General features: G+C 43.4%; 1 protein-coding gene and 1 pseudogene across 6 annotated transcripts in view; one reads left to right on the top strand and one right to left on the bottom strand.

Moving 5' to 3' along the window:
- Positions 1-4,227: 4,227 nt before the first annotated feature.
- Positions 4,228-23,128, bottom strand: part of NPC2 (Niemann-Pick disease, type C2) — a 19,534-nt gene continuing 633 nt past the window's right edge. Inside the window, exons 2-6 of one of the 6 annotated variants that reach the window (XM_011949566.1) lie at positions 22,903-23,047; positions 14,876-14,983; positions 12,642-12,814; positions 8,591-8,668; positions 4,228-4,628 (exon numbers count right to left, since the gene is read on the bottom strand). In XM_011949566.1, coding sequence (XP_011804956.1) covers positions 4,380-4,628; positions 8,591-8,668; positions 12,642-12,814; positions 14,876-14,983; positions 22,903-22,984 — 690 coding nt within the window. In that variant the 5' untranslated portion in view covers positions 22,985-23,047 and the 3' untranslated portion in view covers positions 4,228-4,379. Of the gene's footprint in view, positions 4,629-7,831; positions 8,178-8,574; positions 8,669-12,641; positions 12,815-14,875; positions 14,984-22,902 lie in introns of those variants that run through there. The other 5 variants (XM_011949565.1, XM_011949567.1, XM_011949568.1 and 2 more) reach the window with 5 other exon arrangements.
- LOC105517155 lies at positions 11,002-11,727 on the top strand (annotated as a pseudogene).

The following is a 23,128-nucleotide window of genomic DNA, read 5'->3' as shown; positions in this document are numbered from 1 at the left end:
CCGCCCACCTTGGTCTCCCAAAGTGTTGGGATTACAGGCGTGAGCCACTGCGCCTGGCTCTTTCTGCACGTTTCTCAGAGGGGCTCCCTGTTTGGTTCTGGTCCTTGTTTTTGCATTTGGCATAGTTTTAGTTTTGAACACAGAACCATTTAGGCCCAAGGCAAATGGTGACCCAAAAAAGATAATGAATCATTCCATTAATTAATTCTCTCACAAACCACATACAGGTCATCTGCTCCTTGGACTCATAGCTGTGCTGGACAGGGGGAGTACAGTGATGATCAAAATGGAAATGTTGTCTGTCCCAATGAGGCCTTCAAGGGACTGGGAAAGCCAGACATTGATCAAATAATTATACCAGTATATAGTGTTGAATTGTGCCATGAAGAGAGAGAACAGAGTGCTATGAAAATGTATAGCAAAGTGTTTGATCTGATCTGAGGGAGGTGGTCAGGGAAGGCTTCCTGGAGGAAGAGACATTGCAGGAGAAATGAGGATGAGTAGGGGCTAACTAAATGAAAAGGGGTTATGGGGCAGCATTTCAAGCAGCGGAGCAGCATGCATAAGAGTCCTATGGCTGGAGGAAGGAAGTACAGCCAATTTGAGGAATTGAAAGGAGACTGATGTGGCTAGAGCATAGACAGAGAAAGAAGCGGTGTAGGCCGGGCATGGTGGCTCAAGCCTGTAATCCCAGCACTTTGGGAGGCCGAGACAGGCAGATCACAAGGTCAGGAGATCGAGACCATCCTGGCTAACCCAGTGAAACCCCGTCTCTACTAAAAAATACAAAAAACTAGCCGGGTGAGGTGGCGGGCGCCTGTAGTCCCAGCTACTTGGGAGGCTGAAGGCGGAGCTTGCAGTGAGCTGAGATCCAGCTACTGCACTCCAGCCTGGGCGACAGAGCGAGACTCCGTCTCAACAAAAAAAAAAAACAAAAAGTGGTGTAACGTGGGCTGGAGAGTCAGAGAAGGGGGGTGGAATTCTAAAATCCAAACAGAACATGATAGCTGGCTATACACTAGGGTCAGGACATCACCAAGTATGCTTACTCAGTTCCAGAGTAAATTAAGTAGGAGGAACTTTAAATAAAACCAAATTAACCAAGACCAGTAATTCAGGAGGAGGTAAATTCACCATAAGAAATACTCCAGGCTGGGCGTGGTGGCTCATGCTTGTAATCTCAGCACTTTGGGAGCCCAAGACGGGTGGATCACTTGAGGTCAGGAGTTGGAGACTAGCCTGGCCAATATAGTGATACCCCATCTCTACTGAAATGCAAAAATTAGCCGGGCGTGGTGGTAGGCGCCTATAATCCTAGCTACTGGCAAGGCTGAGGCAGGAGAATCACTTGAACTCGGAAGGTGGAGGTTAGAGTGAGCTGAGATCATGCCACTGCACTCTAGCCTGGGCGACAGAGTGAGACTCCGTCTCAAAAATAAATAAACAAATAAATAAATTCTCCAAAAAATCTCAGAAGATATGTTGGCTGAATGAATGATGGATAAATAAAGACCTAGCACATGATTATGTGTCTCCATTTCCAGCCACTTTCTAAGCAGAAGCCTGACCTGTCTCTGCCTCTTCCAGAGCAAATCACCTCAGTACTCTCCCTTTTTGTTGCCATGACACATTTCTGTACATGTGACTATCATGGCTTTGTCCCACTGAATTGCAGTGATGGTTTGCTGCTAGCTTCTCTCATTAGACTCTAAGCTCCTTGAAGGCAAGGACCATGCCTTACTCATTTTTTCATTCCCAGTGCCCAGCACAGTGCCTGGCACATAATAGGTGCTCAGTAAGTATTGAAGGAATGCACACTGTCCTGTCCATATAAATTCCACTAGACTTCATGATGATCAGGATGATACAAGTGTACAGCTGCCTAGGCCTCCTATACCCTCAGAACTAGCAGCCAACATTTCAGGAGAGCCAACTGCATTACAGGCCTGTTTTGTAGTCAAAGAAAGGCATTCACTGAGTCACTCTCAACCTTGCTCTTCTGGTGACCAAATCAGGGACCTTGCTTTCCTTGTGAGGTTTTCTGTGGGTGTGCCCAGACAGCTCATCAAGCCAATGGGATCTAAGTAGGAAAATCTAATGGATTAACTGCCAGTCCTCTGCACTAGCCTATGATATTAATACTCCCAGTATGAATAGCCTTTGTATTTCCAAGCTACACATGCACATCCACTCTTTCCTTTTGTCTATATAACACCTCTACGAGGTATTTAGCTGAAAGAGGTTAAATGGTTGATCCATGGTCCCATGGCAAGTCCATCAGACCTGGAGGCTTTTTCTCCTACCTTCCCCTGCCTTACTCCCTACCCCAGAACTTTCTCTGTTACCCACCTTGAAAGGAGATGGTTCTCAGAGGCCACTGTCTGGGAGATGCTCTTTGTAGCTCTCTGGGCTTGTTCCTGCCGAGCCAAGCCTTGGCAAGCTCTGGTGGGAAGCTGAGGGGGTCGGCCAGGGACTGCAGAGATTCAGTGTATGGGGAGAGAGAGTTGCATAAGCCAGGTCTGCTTTCTCTCTTTCTCCCAGAGGCAACCAGATGCAACTTGCAGCTACAGAGTCATCTTCATGGCTTCTTGCTTTGGCCAGAGCAATCAGGAGGGAGAGGCAGGCTGAACTGAAGACAGACAGCAGCCAGGAGGGGAGGAGGAGCCATTTCCACCTGAGCCCAGGGCCAGGGAGCCTTCAGGTTGGAGACAAGCTGGTGTCAATGAGTCCTGGAGACAGATGACAGCTGGCTTCTAGAAGATGTGAGCCCTGGCCCTGCTCTGGAGCTGACCACTGAGGATGGGGCAATGCCGTTCCATTCTTCAGGAGAATGAAGCCTAGCCCACTGTTACTCTTTTCTCCGCTTTGGAGACAAGGCTGCTATAGGGTTAAATGGCCTGATCCAAAACCTACAGTAAAAAGACATTCTTCCCTATTAAAAAAAATTCATTAAGCAATTGCTGAATTCTAGGCATTTATTGAAAGATGAAAGGGTAGTCTCTATTCTCAAGATGTTTACAGTCTAGTAGGAAGGTAAGCAGACACACAAAAATCATACATGAAAAAGAATGTGGTTAAGTGTCTTAAAAAGAGAGGGTTAGAATCTGGCTTAATGAAGGCAAACCAGAGGGTGGCATCAGAGAGGCCATCAGTCTTGAAAGGCACCTGGAATTAAATTTGGAAGACAAATGCATGGCAAATGCCTATGATTCTAGGCCACTGAGCAGTTTCCATGGCTGCAACCTTCCTTTTTTATCTAGGATGATAATAATAATACTAACGACCTTTCTCAGGTACTTATTATGCATCAAGTACTGCACTGAGCACTTTGCATCCCCCACCTCATGTCATCATTAGAATTACCCGAGGTGAGTATATTCTTATCATCCTATTTTACAGCTGAGGAAATTAAGGCCCTAAGAGGTTAAGGAACTCATCCAAAGTCAAGCAGCTGGAAAAAGTTGGAGGTGAGATATAAACCCAGCTTATATTTGAAATTTTAAATGTTATAGAAATCTATAAACAACTACTGCTTCCAAAAGTGAAAACCTCCCCACAGATTCTGGGGAAGTGCTCAATTGTCCTGTGGAGCAGTCCAAGTTCTGGTGGCATCTCTTTCTCTCTCTGGTGCCAGGCTCTCAGACTCTGAAGTTCCTGGGAGTGTCTGAGACTAACAATTCCAGGCAGGAAAAGGGCAAGATTAGGAGAAAAAAAAAAAAATCAGCATCACACATCTCAGAATTCTGGAGAACCAAGTGAAAGTCTCCTGGGCCAAACATATCTGAAATGGTCTCTAAAGCAAAAGTCTTGGCCTTAGTCTCCATCCTAAGACCCTCTGGAGTTCAGAGACCTTTCCCACCCTCACAATATGAGTAACTAGAAAGCAATTAGTCTGTGTCCATTTGCCAGTGGTTCTTTAACTTCTTTCAGTGTCTCAATGCATCATAAGCTGTTAGTCTTGACAGAGGCTTTAGCGATTAGTCCAATCCCTTTAATTTGTACATTACAAATTAACAGTGGTTAATGGAAGAGCTTCTGGGATGTTTTCTCTTTGTTTTAGTAAAAAAAATCATCTTACCACTAATGTGAGAGTTACTTTGATTGCAAAACAGAAAAGAATCTTACAAACATTGTGTGTGTACACTGAGAATCTCCATCAAACCTCATCTTTCCTATGTTGATCCATTTGCAGTACCCTCCTTTGTGGCAAGGCATATGGGTGGTTGAGGGTGTAGTGAGCAGAGCAATGCATTTCTCCAGCACTGAGAACAGTCTGCTTCTGCTGGCCTGCTCTCTGCTTTTTGATCTGGCACACTCAGCGGCTCTGCCATGTTCAAGGCCAGCAGCCATCCATTTGTCTGCCAGGCTCCTTCTTGGCCTTACCCACTGGCAGTCAGAGCTAAGCTGATCTTTCTGCCTGCTGGCTGCTTATCTGGGACATATGATTTGTGGAGGAGGGCCTGCCAGAAGGGAGCCGTCCTTCTCCAAGCCCCTGCAGGTGAGGGGATTCGCACTGACATGCCACGTCGGCTCCAGAATCTCAGGCTCTTATTCTCCATTTGGAACTGCAAACACCTGTGCTTTGTAGCTAGCATTGGGCGGCGAGCAGAGAACAGGCAAGGGAACACCTGCAGAAAGTAGAAGAGGTCACTGTTCTTCTGCCCCAGTCGAGAGGAGCTGGCCGGATCCGCTACCCATATTGCCACCCTCTTCCAGGACCCTCGAGCCACCTATGCAGGCCATCTCCTGGGCTCCACTCTCCCCTCCACTCCTTTTTAGGAACCAAACCCCTGGTTTGGAGAGCCTGGTAGGTTCCCATAGCAATGGGCCTTTTAGCTGTTTCCATGGCAACCAACACCCAGACCATTTAGTTGCTAGTCAACTGACAGCTGTAAGTGAATCGGATTCAGTTTAGAATCTAGGGATAGGCTGAGGAATTCTCTTCAGAGAAAAAGACACAACCACCCAAAATGACTCAAATCCCTCAAAGACTTTCAGGCAACATCTGTGGAGATCCAGAGCCACTTTCTACTTTGGGTCACTCAACCCTGTCTCCCCACAACCCCATTCCCAACACACACACACCTTCGCCTGAGTGTCCCAGGCCTTTAAATAAGGCATACCCCAACCTCCGTTTCCTGTTCTGTCTCTTCCTTGGGAAAAACACTTGTATAATGTGACTCTCACCTTGGCCACTTTCTTACACAACTCCTTTTTCTGTGCTAATGCTTTTCTTATGTACTGTGACCCTGTCCTTGTACCAACCTATTTAAACATTGCCTTTTGGATTATCTGAAGTGAATGGCTGATCGCAGATCATTTTCTCTTAGTTGACCTCACCTATTTCAAGCCACTCTTCCTATGTCTGGAGGGTGTTCTCAGAGAACAAGCTGTTTTTATCAACATTTACAAAGCATAATCAAGATCACTCTGTTTCTTTTCTGAAAGATTTTGTGTTAAAAAAAAAAACATCACTCTGTTCCTTTTAAAAAAAGTCAACTAAGATTTAAAAACCAAACATGCAGGATTTAAAATTACTCCATGCTTGTTGCTTTTTATTAGTATGAAGATTTGAATACCAGTCTTCACATTTAACCTTCTCCCAAACTGGAGATATGAGGTGTTGGGTTCCCGTTATTTTATAAGCAGGGGTGCCCCTCATTATTATTTTAACAATTAGAATCTGGGATTTATCTGTCCTGGAATTCATGTAAGAGCTGGGTCTGAGCCTCCAAGGCCTGCTCCGTGGACTAGAAAAGCATGAGACTGTCATTGGGAAGAGGATGACCTTTTTGATATACCGCAGATTCAGTGCTTCTCAATGTTTTAATGACTCAGGGGGGCGTCTGTGAACTGTCTGTAGAAGACGACCTTTCAAACTAATCCCCCCACGGGAGCCTCACCTAGCTCTAGCTCACGGCTGCAGGCTTCACGTAGCCTTGCGATGGCTGGCAAACAGTCACAAGCTGTTGTGTTCCCCTTTTGCTCTGATGGAAGGGTATAAACTAGCCGAAATACTTTTTAATTTTGATTTCTGAAATATCTACTTATACTCTGTCTTTAGTGCATCCCCACCCTTTTCATTATCACTCCTTACAGGAGCTTTCGTGGACCTTTTAATCCTAATAGAACACCTCATCAAATTTTAATACCACAGATATAATATGTATCTGTTTATGTATTATCTGTCTATTCCTGCTTTACACATAAAAAGAATAAGATTTTTTTTGTCCCTAAGAACAAATTTTCACAAAGAATATAAGGTATAAACAATGAAACATATACAGTATTAAAACATTGTTTCAAATTTGAAGAATAAGTGGAGGAAAGAAAAATATATTTTAGAACTTAGATATGTAAATTATTTCCAAAATAGTTTAACACTTAACTAGTCAGCTGTATCAAAATCAATTCTCCCTGAAGTAGGCACTGTTCCTAGCTAGAGGCAAGTACTCATTTTGCACGCTATTGTGAGTCCTGTCTTCTTTTAACACAAGGGCAGAGGAGTATGCAGGGCAGGTAGTTGTTAGCTTCAAAGGAGCTAAATGGCATGAGAAATCTTCCGGGAATAGGGAGACAGTGGACACGTGAGAATTGAGCTTTGCCTCGTCCTTCTGAGGAGACATCATCACATCTCAGACTGAACCTTCTGATTTTCCTGCTATTTCTAGACAAAGAACAATGTCTGTTTCCTAGAGTGACAGTTAACATTTAGAGAGTATATACTATAGCCAGGGTCATTCTAAGTGTTTTACATGCCTCATCTCATTTAGTCTTCACAGCCCTATTATTATTAGTACTATTTAACAGATAAAGAAACTGACACACAGAGTGATGAAGTGATTTCAAGATCACACTAGTAGTCCTGTTAATTGGTGGTACCAGGATTCAACCATAGGCAGTCTGAAGCCAGAGACCCGCACAACAGTTAACGGCCTCAGGAATTCACACAATTCTGATACATCTAGAGTCTGGTATGGGAGACAGGGTGGACTGTTGCTCTAGACTCAATGTGACAGGATACACAAGAGATCTTAGGTAAAAAGTACACTGGTTGACTGGCTCCTGGCATTAACTAGGAAAGCTTGGCTGTTGATAACTGTATTCCTGATCCATCACTGTCCCCTGGTGGTTTTCCTGGGAAACTCACAGGCCAAAGAAATCCAAGGGTCTAGTGAAATTAGTGGGATGAAAAGAATTGGATCAAATCAATTACTTGCTCACAAGCACTTTGTATGAATGTTCCCTCCTTTTGCCCTAACAATGGATGACCTAAGGTCCATGTTATTCAACTCAATTGTGAATGGGGTTGTAATCCCTGTGCCACCTAAGAGCTGACTGCTAGTATACTGACTCAAAATAGGTGGCAAAATATATGATCATGATTATACTTGTACTTTAAGAGTAGGAAACGCCAAGATTTAATTAATTTCGCCACTACTTGCTACAACTTCACATTTCATTTTTAAGTTTCTAGGCTTTCTTCACGGCAGAGGGTTCCCAAAAGATCACCATGCTTCATCTTAACCTGTAATCCCTAACCCCTACCTGCCCTCCCCACCAAATTCAGTTCCTTCAACCTTCAACTAGGTGATTTCTACTTTCACTGCTTCTTTCAAACATGCTTGGTGGTATAAGATTGTGTCAAACAAAGCAAAACAAGGCCATTTTATATAAAATAGATATGGTCTTACTGGACAAAAAGGAGGAAAAAGAGTTTCTGAAAAAGTCATGTCTTCAGCGCACTCTGGGACCATGGAACTGGGGGTCTGCCTGCCATGGTCTTAGCATAACGTACTCTGAAAGGAGCAGGAGGAGACCACAGCCCACATGCAGAAGACAAGACAAACGAGTTTTTATTTATTCAAGGGTACATTTCCAGGTGTAGAAAGAGGCCACAAGTTAATGTTGCTAAAAAAAAATTAAACATCTGCTAACCAAGTCTGCATTTAATGAAAACCACCTAAGACAGAAAAAGAGACATGAGACAACCACTGAGAACCAGCCACCCAGAGCTGAGTTTCTGCCACAGAGCGCCTCCTCTTCAACGAATCACTGGATACCATTGGAGAGCAAGTCACTGTTGTTGAAGCAGCAGAGCTGGAGGTGCTGTCAAGAGTCAGCAGACTCGTTGGCCAGATGCACCGAACTCAATGAGGCACTTAGAGATGAGAAACCTGTGAATGTAATGTCCCAGCTCAGTGGAAGTGGTTTGGAACCTTTCGTCCACTGTGAGGGCAATAACCCTAGGGCAAGTTATCAGACATTCCTAAGCAACCTCCTTCAGGTCCTGTCTGGCTGGACCTTCCTTATTCCAACAGAAAAAAAAACCAATGAAGACAGTTAAATCAGTCCCTACAGTTTCACTCTCTCTTCTTTCCTTCGACCTTTTTTTTACAAAGGATATTACAAAGGCAACAGTTCTGAGCTCTCAGGAAATAGGTCCTTAGATGCTTTTAGAGGTTGAGAGGCATAACACAGCAGTCTTGAAATTCCTTTTATCTTATGGCACTGATTTAGTTTCAGTCTGATTTCTCCTCCACTTCTTTCTTCCCTCCACCCATGCCCTCTCACCCCCAGATAGACTTACGATCTGTACTGGGATTTCCCAGCAGAAGAGACTTTGGTTTTTGTCATCCTGAAGTTGCCACTCCACCACCAATTTTATCTGGAGAAAGAGAAAAATAACCGAGAAAAATGAAATAGGACCTGACCTCTATCCATAATTGGCTTAACTATGAATCCTGGAGGTACAGTAGCAAACTTCCTAACTCCTCATACTTTTTTCTTTTTTTATTATACTTTAAGTTCTAGGGTACTTGTGCACAATATGCAGGTTACATATATATACATGTGCCATGTTGGTGTGCTGCACCCATTAACTCATCATTTACATTAGGTATATCTCCTAATGCTATCCCTTCCCCCACTCCCTCCCCACAATAGGACCCGGTGTGTGATGCTCCCCTTCTTGTGTCCAAGTGATCTCATTGTTCAATTCCCACCTATGAATGAGAACATGCGGTATTTGGTTTTCTGTTCTTGCGATATGCTGAGAATGATGGTTTCCAGCTGCATCCATGTCCCTACAAAGGACTCGAACTCGTCCTTTTCTACTTTTTTTCTTAAATCACAAGGGCTGCTTAGCATGTGGGCCCAGTTTATGGCCTTAAGAGAGTGAACTAAGTTATACTTGTGATTTGATGCTAGCAGCACCACATACTAACTTGGTTAACTTATCAAATGTAATTTCTAAAGCATTCTTTTCTCTCTTAGATCAATGGCACATAAATTAAGTGATATGGTTTGGTTATTTGTCCCTTTGAAATTTCATGTTGAAATGTGATCTCCAATGTTGGAGGTGGGTCTAGTGGAGGTATTGGATCATGGAGGAAGATCTCTCATGAATGGCTTAGCACCATCCCCTTGGTGATGAGTGAGTTCTCACTGACTTCACACGAGATCTGGCTGTTTAAAAGAGTCTGGGACCTCCCCCTTCTCTTTCTTGCTCCTGTGCTGCCCATGTGACACGCTGGCTCCCCTTTGCCTTCTGTCATAACAGTAAGCTTCCTGAAGCCTCATCAGAAGCAGGTGCTGGCACTATGCTTCATGTACAGCTTGCCGAACAGTGAGCTGATCAAACCTCTTTTCAAGTTACCCAGTCTTAGGTATTCCTTTATAACAATGCAAATGGGCTAACACATGAAGGCTTACATGAATAATTTCACATTTAAGCAATTTCTCATGTATTTGGCAATCTGATCCAGCTTTTTCTCAATGTAACCATGAAGAGCAGAGAGTAAAAAAAAATTTAGATGCTTAGGTATAAGAAAACATTCTTGTTAGCTAGAAATGGAAATGTCAAAGCGCAAAGGATGGCCCAGAGAAGTTTGTAGCTGTATGAATAATTTCAAGGATGACAACCTTTTGTAGCAATATACTTTCAGTTAACGCCCTTAATCTGCTTTCTAATAATGCACTTCATCAGAAATCCCTGCCTTGACTTGTTACACTCGTATCATGTGAGCAGTCCCTTCCAATTCTTAATAACTCACTGACACTTTGCAGGTCCTTTCTTATATGGACATTGGCTTATTTGTCACTTACTACCTCTCTTTTGTACTCTAATGTTTCTTTGCAATGGAACATGTGAGTGGCAATGATACTTAGGTTCTTGAAACTTGCTTTGTGAGTTTTTCCAGACTTGTATACATTAACTACTGCTTCATTTAGTGCTTAAACAGTTTGAGCTATTTTTCAAATTAAATGTAACTCATTTAACAGACAATAACTACCATATATTAAGTACCTACTATGAATCAGGCTCTGACTAGTCACTGCATATGTAACTGAGGTTCAGACATGCCCATGGTTATATGGATACTCTGCAAATTCATCTACTAATCTGTCCCTGACCTCTAAGGTCTCCAACAGCCCTTAAGCACAGACACCCTATATTTGAGTCTCTTTAGAATGTTCTTTAATTATTTACCTTTCCTAGAAAATAAATGGCCAGATATTGCTCCTGAGTTCTACTTGATTTCCTTTCAAGAAATGCGGCTCTTTTTCTTCATGGACAAAGGCCATCCCTCCATTTCCTCCATTCTTATCAAGATACAGATCTTTAATGCAGGTCCACTGCAGCAGGATCTACCTTACGAGTGCTTGGTAGAAAAAGAGGTAGATGCAGCAGGGATGGGTCGGAGGTGAAGGAGGGGATTGGAGGGGAGAAAGGAGGGTGGAAAAAGCTACTTCTCTGCCATGAAGCTAACAAACTACTACTCTCTTGTTTTGTTAAGAGATTAATGGAGAAAGCAGGATTTTCTCATGACAATGTTAAGATAACTTGGATCTTTAACTATTTGGCACCTGGCTAAAATCTTTTAATATTGCATAGGCTTTGGAGTTATAGGACCCAGCTAGAAACCTGGGCTGTACTACTTCTTAGTGGAGGAACTCTGTTCATATTGCATAACTTCAGAAGCTCAAATTTCTTCAGCTGTAAAATAGAGATAAGATCACCTCTACATAGGATGGTCATGAGAATCAAGTGAAATATTGTATATAAAAATGGCATCAGCTGTTGCTGTGCGGAGCTGAAGCAGGAGCCACAGCTGGGAGCAGGGAGGAGGGGGTGGAGGAGGCACCCGACCAGGGCAGTTGTCAGTATTTAAACAGATCACATCATGGGTGAGTACAAGTTAGTGGTCCTTGGTTCAGGAGGTGTTGGGAAGTCTGCTCTGATGTTTCAGTTTGTTCAGGGAATTTTTGTTGAAAAATATGACCCAATGATAGAAGATTCCTACAGAAAGCAAGTTGAAGTCGATTGCCAACAGTGTATGCTTAAAATCCTAGATACTGCAGGGATAGGGCAATTTACAGCAATGAGGGATTTGTATATGAAGAATGGCCAAGGTTTTGCACTAGTATATTCAGTCCACGTTTGACTTACAGGACCTGAGGGAACAGATTTTACTGGTTAAGGACACAGAAGATGTTCCAATGATTTTGCTTGGCAATAAATGTGATCTGGAAGATGAGTGAGTAGTTGGCAAAGAACAGGGACAGAACTGAGCATGACAGTGATGGAACTGTACCATTTTAGAATATTCTGCAAAGTCAAAGGTCAATGTTAATGAAATACTTTATGACCTGGTCAGACAGATAAATAGAAAAACACCATTGGAAAAGAAAAGGCCTAAAAAGAAATCATGCCTGCTGCTCTAGGCCCATAGTCAGCAGCAGCTCTTAGCTAGGTTACAAGAATGAAGAACTATTGCCTAATTGGAAAGTGCCAGCATTCCAGACTTCAAAAAATAAATCTGAAGAGGCTTCTCCTGTTTTATACATTATGTGAAGAATTTAGATCTTATATTGGTTTGCACAAGTTCCCTGGAGAAAAAAAATTGCTCTGTGTATATCTCTTGGAAAATAAGACATAACAGATGTGAAAATATACTTGATTCCAATATGATCATACAAAAGACCATGGATGCATTTCAAATGTTAGATATTGCTACTATAATCAAATGATTTCATATTGACTTTTTATCATGATTCCTCCCTATCAAGCACTAAAAAGTGGAACTATCATACTTTGTAATGATACTGATTATGAAATGTCCCTTTTACCTCATTGCAGTAGATAACTTTTTTGAGTCATTGACTTCATTTTATATTTTAAAAATTATGGAATATCCTCTGTCATTATATTCTAATTAAAATTGTACATAATGCTTTGGCAAAAATGGGTCTTTTATAGGAAAAACACTGGGATAACTGATTTCTATGGCTTTCAAAGCTAAAATATACAATGTACTAAACCAACTTTAATACTGCTTCTTGTGCTTTACTGTCAGATTAAATTACAGCTTTTATGTATGATTAAATTTTAGTACATTAAAAAACAAATGGCATCATTAGGTCCAGACTAACCATCAGGTCATAGTGAAAGAATGAAGAGACACAGAGAAAAAGATTTGCCCTACCTCCTGACGCCTAACACTCCCACCTATCTCCTTTCCCTTCTTCATCATAGAGATAAAGGGCCCTTTACCCCCATCTCTGCTGCTTGCCTGCTGCCCTCAGAACTCTAATCCAGTCCCAAGGCCTCCCATGTCCTCAACAATGGTATCACTTACAGAGGGATATTCGCTTTTCACTGGTAGTTTATTCAGGTAGCTATAGGTCTTGTCTTTTTGGATGGGACAGTTAATTCCACTTTTACAACCATCAGGCTCAGGAATGGGAAAGGGAACTGGGACGCCCATCAGGATGCCATGCACCACGGCCTTGCTGCTTTTAGACTGAATATCTAAGAGGAAAAAAGAGAATCAGATGGCGAAGAAAACAACCTATTTTCAAACTCTAAATCAAAAATTCAGAAATAATCCCAAGTGACAGCATTCCTAGGGTCTATTTCTCTTGGCAGTGGTGCTTGGTACCAGCACAGTGCAAGCATTCACTCCAAACGTAATTATGCAAAAAAAAAAAGCAATCAGCAGAAGTTTTCTTTGCTCTAACCTCGCTCTTCATGGCCCTTCATAGTTTCTTAGGAGAATCAGAAATACCTAGATAAACAACCTTATCTAATGAGGCAACTGATTTTTGGCAGTAAACTTTCTGTTTGTTATGTATATCAGCTTCTGTCCAAGTATATTGTGTGTCTTAAATGTCATGATCTGTAACAACAGTGAAAGAGGTAACCCTTTAGTGGGGTAAGATTAGGCTGGATCACGGTAGCTCACACCTGTAATCCCAGCACTTTGGGAGGCTGAGGCGGGTGGATCATCTGAGGACAGGAGTTTGAGACCAGCCTGGCCAACATGGAGAAACCCTGTCTCTACTAAAAATACAAAAATTAGCTGGGTGTGGTGGCGCACACCTGTCATCCCAGCTACTCAGGAGGCCGAGGCAGGAGAATCGCTTGAGCCCAGGAGGCGGAGGTTGCATTGCGCCAAGATCGCACCACTGCACTCCAGCCTGGGTGACAGAGCAAGACTCTGTCTAAAAAAAAAAAAAAGAGGAAAGAAATTGGGTAAGATTAGAAAGACATGCATTTCTTGATAAACTTTACCCTCCACATCACAAGCTAGCCAGGAGGAATAAAGTTATTACAAAATTATGGCAATCAGACTTATGAGTTATTAGGGTATTTTGGAGACCCAGAAAATTGGTTCTGTTTCTTTCTGTCTGGGTTGGGGATGACTTGTTCAGAAGGCTTTTTTTTTAGGTTTGAAGCAATAGAGAGGCCAGGGTATAGTCCAGAGAGGAAACAGGGAGCTAGTACTTAGAGCTGTCTTTAGGCTTATGAACAAAAGATGACAGGAACTTTGAGGTTTCTTATTAGACTGTCTAGTCTAGTTTCACAGGATAGAAAACGAGGAAGGAATTCAAGGAACATGCCCTGCTTAGCAATAAAAGATTTTAATTTGTCTAGATTCTTAAAAATCTCAATGTGATGTGGTACAAGAAAGCAACAAGTTCCAATGATATTTCTTGAATACTATTGGAGAAGAAAGCTCAGATTTCTTGGCTGTTTCTTGGGTTCCCAGTGGGTTCCCTAAATCTTAAGGAGGCTGTTAAGTATTAGTTGCACCTAGGCCGGGTGCGGTGGCTCAAGCCTGTAATCCCAGCACTTTGGGAGGCCCAGACGGGCGGATCACGAGGTCAGGAGATCGAGACCATCCTGAGCTACACGGTGAAACCCCGTCTCTACTAAAAAAATACAAAAACTAGCCGGGCGAGATGGCGGGCGCCTGTAGTCCCAGCTACTCGGGAGACTGAGGCAGGAGAATGGCGTAAACCCGGGAGGCGGAGCTTGCAGTGAGCCGAGATCGCGCCACTGCACTCCAGCCTGGGCGACAGAGCTAGACTCCGTCTCCAAAAAAATAAAAATAAAATAAAATAAAATAAAAAAATAAAAAAATAGTTGCACCTTTATTTTCAGGTGGGATATGGACTTAATAGCTGAAAGGCATTACTGCTTAAAATAACACTTTGGAGGAGTTTCAAAGCTTGAAGAATTGGGGTCCATACTAATACTCTGCAGTCTGTAGCTAAACACAGCTGACATTCCCATCAAAGCCTGCGATGCAATATGGGCCAAGACAGGACAGAGAAAAGCCAAGCTGTCTTCTCTAACCTGTGAACACACGGACATCTCCCTGTTTGCTTAAAGGGAGTCTAGGAGCCATGGACCTTGCATGAGAAGGGTGTCCAAGGGCACAGTGAACCCTAGCTTTGCACAAGGTGCAAAAGGAGTCATAAAATTCATGACTGCCAATTCCCTCCCTCCATCCCCATGCTCATTCCAACACCTGATATTTACGTTATGCTTTAACATGAATTTGAGGTAAGAGCCACTTTTACGCACTGCTGGTGAAGGTGACATTGACGCTGTAAGACTGTCCTTTGCTCAGTTGGCAGGGCTGGGTGGGGCATGGGCTCACATTCACTTCCTTTATAACTCCATCCACAGAACCTGCAAAAGAAAAATGAATTGGAATAGGAGAAGAGGAGAAAGAAGCCAGTTAGGCTGCCCACCACCTAATGGGAAGGTGCTCTGCTCTCCCATTTAGGGTCAACTCATTCTCCTCAGACTGTTTCCCAGGATGGAATCTTTAAGAATAATGCCCAGTTAGAAGTCAGAATCTTGATTCACCTTGCAGATAAAATCATAGCCTCTAATTCAGATGATAAGAAGCTAGTTGGTTTTTTGACCAAGAGAAAGTTAATATTTGTCAAACTAAATAATATCAAGACCATATCCATAAATGATCATAGTAAAGGGATTAAACTTCAATCAGAGAAATTCCAAACGTTCCTAGAGTCTTGTCTTGCATTCTTAATGCACAGTTTAAACTTAAACCTTGAAGACGTTTCCTTCAACCTTCCTTTGGATTAAATATTCCTTTGGATTAAATATTCCTATTTTCCCTTTCTTTTTCTAGCATATAGATTAGCAAGTACATTTGATGAAAGTTGTTCACTACAGGAAAAACTGCATTTTTTTCTCTTTTTTGAGATGGAGTCTTGCTCTGTCACTGGACTGGAGTGCAATGGCACAATCTCAGCTCACTGTACCCTCTGCCCCCCGGGTTCAAGCCATTCCCTGCCTCCTCCTGGGAAGCTGGGACTACAGGTATGTGCCACCAGGCCTGGATAATTTTTTGTATTTTAGTAGAGACGGGGTTTCACCATGTTGGCCAGGATGGTCTTGATCTCCTGACCTTGTGATAAGCCTGCCTTGGCCTCCCAAAGTGCTGGGATTACAGGTGTGAGCCACTGTGCTCTGCCTGTTTTTTTTTTTTTTTTTTTTGGTTTGTTTTGTTCTTTTGTTCTTTTTTTGAGACAGGGTCTCACTCTGTCACGCAGGCTGGATGCAATGGTGCAATGGCACGATCTCAGCTCACTGCAGCCTCAACCTTCCCAGGCTCAAGTGATCCTCCTACCTCATCCTCCTGAGTAGCTGGAACAATAGGCATGCACCACCACACCTGGCTAATTTTCGTGTTTTGTAGAGACAGGGTTTCACCATGTTGCCCAGGCTGGTCTCAAACTCCTGGGCTCAAGCAATTTGCCCACTTTGGCCTCCCAAAGTCCTGGGATTACAGGCATGAGCCACCGCACACAGCCAAAATGGTACTTTATGCAGAAACAGCTAGAAAGCAAAGGTACAGCCTGAAACTCCAAGGAGGAAGATCAGAAATGAATTACACCATCTTTCTACCCCAAGTTCTACATGAACAAACACTGATTGAGGAAGTCTGTTATTACTGCTTGGAAAGTCTGCCAGATCCCAGAACAGACTGAACCTTTCTTGAATCTGGTTTAAAGAGTTTTTAGTTCCTGAATCATTCATTTTTGGATCCTATGGAAATTGTACCTTGAGTAGCAAGGATGAAGGAAAGCAAAGGCATCTAAAGAAAACATCTCACAACAATGGGATTTATCATCCTTGTTTTAGGGGTTAGAAAACAGAAGAGCAAAGATTACCGAGACTTGTCCAAGGTCACATTGCCTGGAAGGGGCAGATCCAAGACTCAATGGGTGGACCTGACTTGGAAGCCCTTGTCACCCGAACCTGAAGGAAGCTTTAAATATGTAGCCATGGTGATGAATGGAAGGACACCCCAAGGAAATTCGCATCTGATAACTACTTGAGGACTCTGGATGAAGGTCCAGCTCAAACTCAACTTTTCAGGTTTCTTAATTCAGCATCACCTCTTTGCCCCTCACCATGATTCTCTTTCTATCGTAGAGGTTCAACCCCTATATCCTCTGTGATTTTCAGTGATGAAGTACCTTCTCTCCACATTTTGTACCCTTTCTCCCAAACTCCTGGTAAATCCTTTGCCCAGTATTTTGTCTTCTTGGAATCCGTTCATTCTTTCACCCCAACTTGACTTCCTAGAGAAACAAGCAGCACTTTTAAAGGTATAGGTAAAACTATGAAAAGTATCAGAATATCAGTCTTGACTTTTAAAATTAGGCTAATTCAAGGCTGGGCATGGTGGCTCATGCCTGTAATACCAGCACTTTGGGAGGCCAAGGCAGGAGGATCACAAGGTTAGGAGTTCGAGACCAGCCTGACCAACATAGTGAAACCTCGTCTCTAATAAAAATACAAAAATTAACCAGGTGTGGTGGTGTGCGCCTGTAGTCCCAGCTACTCAGGAGGCTGAGGCAGGAGAATGGCTTGAACCTGGGAGGCGGAGGTTGCAGTGAGCCGAGATTGCGCCACTGCACTCCAGCCTGGGCGACAGAGCAAGACTCCGTCTCAAAAAATAAAATAAAATAAGACTGATTCCAGAAGCCTACTCACTTCCAAGTAAGCGGACTATGGAATTTAAGAGGAACTACTACTTAACACTGAACAGAGGAATGACCCTAAACAGAAGAACCACCTACCATCTCTGAACTAGGAATGACCCTTGAGAGAGGAACCACCTCCCACTTCTGAATTGGGAACTGTACCATTTTCACTGCACTTCTGCAGTTTCTTCAATGATTTAGTCCTGTTCTTTAAGGCCCACTTATGAGTCATGAAATATTTTGGCTCCAAAAACAACATGAAGTACCTTAAATCTTGACTAAGGTTGTTAAGATCTGGATTTTTTCCAAGAATCAAGGGGATGAAGAGCAGTACAGAGGTTAAGGTCTTTATAGTTTCAATACAAGCTTAGGTACAAGTTAAACTTAACTCCAAATAGCACTGACTCACACAGCCAAGATGGCAGAAGTGCCAGCTGCATTAAAGAAGAATACTGCTACCTGAGTCTGGGTTTCATTTCCTCTGAAATATTAACTTGGCCTAGGTCTATATAGCTGCTGGGAATGATACACTTGCAAATACTGCATATGTTGAAAACATAAGGGTGAGACGTAAGAAGGTACTAGAAAGAGTCAGAAATAGGATTTATCCCTGGGAATCCTCAAAACAAATAGAAGTTTTTCAAAATTAAAAAAAAGAAATAGGATTCATCTGACTTGCCCACGTTGTTTCTAAGTAGTTTCAAAAACTGATTTTAAGCACACATCTGCAATCTACAGATATATACTTGATTTTGGGAACCTGTGTTCTTAAAATAAGAGTGTATGTGTGTGTGTGCGTGTGTATTTTAATCTCAGTCTAACCAAGGACAAAAGTACTTGTATACAATAAATGCTTGACCAAAAAATGTTTAAATAAAGTCTTTAAAAATCGCATTTCCTTCTGCCCCAGAGACTTGGCAGTTGAATGGGAGGGAATGCAAGTGAACTGCCTGGTAATGGTGCCTGTAACAGGGTAAGTTAAGTCCTGCCATTCAGCCATCATTGCTGAGAGGCAGACTCTGATGCCTGGGTTTGAAATCTCACTAGCTCTGCTACTTACTGTATAGCCTCAAGGCAAGATACTTAACCTCTCTAGGGATAATAGAGTAGTTGAGCTAACACAAATACAGATCTTAGGTAAGTGTTTGGAACATAGTGACACATATATTTACTATTATTATCATATCTGGATTTAGTTCATGAGTTTAATTTAGAATAGCTGCTCCTGGGTAGGTTAGCAAGTTCCCTTCTGACACAAAAGCTGGGCCTCTCACGTCAAATATACTTCGTGGATAGAAATTATGTTTCTAGCCAATAGGATGGACTCTTTCTGTCTCAAAAGTAGAATTCATGAAGACAGAGGCAAACTGCAGGTTGAGAGTACATTATCTGCTATGCAGTCAGTCACCAGATTAGCTCAATACTATAAAAGCATGATATGAACTGAGAAATCTAAGTAGATGTTCTTTGCTGCCTGTACCTGCCCTTGGGTGGAACAGTGTCTTTAACTCTATCATCACATTGACCAACACTGCTCCAGTTAGGTTGGTAAATAGTACCTTGCAGTCCTTTACCTCTCAACTTGCTTCTCCATCATAGCAAAGTTCTCAAACTGCACACATTATTAAGCATCCGAAGCAGTTTGAGAAGCACTCACTTCCACTCCAACCCATTTTCGGTGAATGGGGGAAAAAAAATCCTGAACTTCAATCAACACTCTATTGAAAATCAATGTTGGCCGGGTACGGTGGCTCAAGCCTGTAATCCCAGCACTTTGGGAGGCCGAGACGGGCGGATCATGAGGTCAGGAGATCGAGACCATCCTGACTAACACGGTGAAACTCCGCCTCTACTAAAAAATACAAAAAACTAGCTGGGCGAGTTGGCGGGCGCCTGTAGTCCCAGCTACTCGGGAGGCTGAGGCAGGAGAATGGCGCAAACCCAGGAGGCGGAGCTTGCAGTGAGCTGAGTCCGGCTACTGCACTCCAGCCTGGGCCACAGAGCGAGACTCCGTCTCAAAGAAAAAAAAAAAAAAAAAGAAAATCAATGTTAATGTTACAACTTTCAATGTCCAGCTTCCACCTGCTTCTTTCAAGGCTGAGTCACATAATCTAGTAGGAAGTAAGTAAAGGGTAGTACTTATAGCTCTTTCATCCAGTTTTCTGATGATAAGAGGTTCTCAGACTTCCAGTGTCAATAGAAGAAACTCCTCAGTTCTAACCAGCAAACATTACAAAACCAGTTTGCTTGGCCCCCTTTCTCACTTGAGGAAATTCCACGCCAGGCAAGGTGGGTGTAGAGTGGAACACAAACCTTTTGATGTGGGCACTGAAGTCTTTATATCATATTTCCCAATTCAAAAGTAAATTAAAAATCTGTAACTGAAACCCTTCTTCCCTTTAAAAACTTCCCATAGGTGTACTCCTGAAGGGGTGGCCTGCCCCTCCACACCCGAGAGACTTGAAAAAAGAAATGAGACACGGAGGTCAGCAGTGAGACACGTGAATAAAGATCTCTGTGACATAAGTTTAAGGAAAAGTGCTGTGCCTTGATATGCATATGCAAACATCTCCATAAACCTCTTTAGTGCATAAAGAGCAGCATTGCGCTAGCAAGTCCCACCTTTCGCCCTAAGGCGGTTTTCTCCTTTCTCAGTAAACAGAACATACACCGAGATGTTCTCAGTAAACAGAACATACACGAGTTTTACACCGAGATGTTCCATTGCCCAGGGACAGGCAGGAGACAGATGCTTTTCTCTATTTCAACTGCCAAGAGGCCTTCTTTCCTCTTGTACTAGTCCTCCTCAGCACAGACCCTTCATGGGTGTCAGGCTAGGGGACAATCAGGTCTTTCCCTTCCCATAAGGCTATACATATACAATAGCCATAAGGCTATACAATCAGGTCTCTCCCTTCCCATAAGGCTATATTTCAGACTATCACATGGGGAGAAACCTTGGACAATACCTAGCTTTCCTAGGCAGAGGTCCCTGTGACCTTTGACAGTGTATGTGTCCCTGGGTACTTGAGATTAAGAGAATGGTGATGACTTTTAACCAGCAAGCTGCCTTCAGGCACCTTTTTAACAAACCACACCCTGCACAGCCCAAAATTCTTTAAACCTTGAGTCACCACAGCACATGTCTCTTGCAAGGACAAGGTTGGGGGTAGGGTCACAGATTAACAGCATCTCAAATACAGAACAAGATGGAGTCTCTTATGTCTACTTCTTTCTGTATAGACACAGTAACAGTCTGATATCTTTCTTTTCCCCACATACTCCTGCTTTTTCAAATGAGTAGAAGAATTTCTGGATTTATTTCCCTTCTTTCTTTGGAAACCCGAAGTGGCTCACAAAAACCCACTGTTTCCTACCACTTGCTGGGTGTGAGATCTTGGGCAAGTTACTCTATGTGCTTAACTTTCCTCATCTGTAAGACAGCTTGTGAGGATGGAATGAGTTATTTTATTTTATTTTACTGAGACAGAGTCTCGCTCTGTCGCCAGGCTGGAGTGCAGTGGCATGATCTTGGCTCACTGTAACCTCCACCTCCCGGGTTCAAGCGATTCTCCTGCCTCAGCCTCCTGAGTAGCTGGGACTACAGGTGCACGCTACCACACCCAGCTAATTTTTGTATTTTTAGTAGAGATGGGGTTTCACCATGTGGGCCAGGATGGTCTTGATCTCTTGACCTCATGATCCGTCCGCCTCGGCCTCCCAAAGTGCTGGGATTACAGGCGTGAGCCACCATGCCTGGCTGGAATGAATTATTAAAATTAATAGTGTCTTCATCCAAACGCTGGCTACTAAGTTTAATGGAGGGAAAGGCAATAATTTGAAGCAATAATAGCTTTCAAGTGCCAGTCTCCTAAATCAATGGAATAGCATTTAAGTGTTAATCAGCCAGCAGTTTATTCCTTAATCAATCCTGTCCCCTAATCCTCAACTTTGCTTTTGTCAACATGAATTTTTATGACATAGGGGAAAAAGTATTCCATCTATGTTTTCAACACATTTCATTGAGCAGTTACTATTACCTGGGCACTGGATATAAAGCAGCATACTTATGAAACCACCTTTGCAAAAATCCTTAGGCAATTACGTCAGTGAAAGAGATGAGAACTCACCTATCCCATCTTCCTTCTAACCTCTAAACTGTCTTTGTTCATTCCTGGGTGTAGACTGAACTAGTCTTGGAGAGGAATTTATGGTTTAAACTCCGAAACGAAATGGATAATAGCCCTTTCCTGAGAAATCCCTTCTTGCCTGGGGAGTAGTCTGCCTTCGTAGGACTAACAAATCAGCTACGAGTTTAGATATCACAGTTTAGGGGCCACGCAGCCTCTGGCTGCAAGAGTCTGAACCTCCCCAAATTGCTCATGGTAATATCACTATTGTAAAACCTAAGGTCAGTGCTTGAGATATTCTGCAGATCCTGCATTCCGATGCACCAAATGACACCACCCAGAGGTCAGCAAGAAGAACTCACTTGACCCCCTATGATTTTATCTTCAATCTGACCAATCAGCACTCCCCACTTTCCGAGCCCATACCAGCCAAATTATCCTTAAAACTCTGATCCCCGAATGCTCGGGGAGACTGATTTGAGTAACAATAAAACTCCGGTCTCCTGCACAGGCCGCTCTGTGTGAAATACTCTTTTCGCCATTGCAAATCCCATCTTGATAAATCCGCTCTGTCCAGGCAGTGGGCAAGGTGAACCCACTGGGCGGTTACACTTAACCCTAGTTCCCCATTCTGCTGCGTGACTTTAGGTAGGCTACCCAACATCCCTGGAATTCAATGATTGATTACACGATCTCCGTGCTTCCTTTTCACTCACAGATCTTACAAAATCAGTTTCATGCCTCTTTCATTGACAGCTGTATCCCTCTACCTCCACCTCTGAACAAATTTGCTCGAGTTCTGTTCCGACAATTCTATAGACTCGACTCAATGAAGGCACTCAGAATTTCCACCACCTGTTGTATTTTCCAACAAAGATTGCAACCACAGCGGCGAGAGGGAGTTATGTGCCACAAGCTGTGGTTAAAGACACAGTGAGATTTATACAAGAAAAAACTGATTAAGAATCACAAGATTCCAAAGCCCAAAGGAAGTCCTATTTGTAACAATAAATGATGAAAAAGGGGAATTGACTTTTGACTTGTCAGCAAAAAGGAAATTAAAAGAAAAGCAAAGGGAGCTGGAAGGGGGAGGGCGGGATTCCAAGATACAAAGCATAAATAAAAAGAAGTTCTGTGCTCCACCCCTCCACCAGCGCTGGATATAGCCCTTCTATTGTCAGCCCTACAAACTTTAGGAAACTTCAGCAAAAGGCCCACCTCCTGGAGTTCCCAGGAACCCCAAAACACGCGTTCTAAGAAAAAGACAAAGTTGTGTGCGATCGGGTTTCCTGGAGGCCGGCGCCTTCTCCCCGACCCAGCCCACTCCATTTAGGGTCCAAGGCTCAGCCTGGCCGCCCGAGGGATCCGCCCAGCCCAGCCCCGGGGGTCTCAGCGCGGGGATCCGGCGGGGGCTTCCGCAGAGGGCGCGGGAACCTTGGGCGGGCCTGGGGCTCACCGCAGTCCTTGAACTGCACGGGTTCGGCCTGGGCGGCGGTGCTGAGCGCCAGGAGCAGGAATGTAGCGGCCAGGAAACGCATCGCGGATAACGAAGTTCCAAGCTCGGGAAAGAAGCGGCGGCCGCCCGCGGTCACAAGACAAACCTGTGGGGGCGGGCCCGGGGAGGAGCCCAGTCAGGCGACCTGTCACCACTAACCACGGCCGAGGCCCGCCCGCGCCCCGCC

The sequence above is a fragment of the Colobus angolensis genome, unplaced genomic scaffold, assembly GCF_000951035.1.
Source record: "Colobus angolensis palliatus isolate OR3802 unplaced genomic scaffold, Cang.pa_1.0 Scaffold3, whole genome shotgun sequence".
NCBI lineage: Eukaryota > Metazoa > Chordata > Mammalia > Primates > Cercopithecidae > Colobus > Colobus angolensis.
This window is presented reverse-complemented; position numbering and strand designations above follow the sequence as displayed.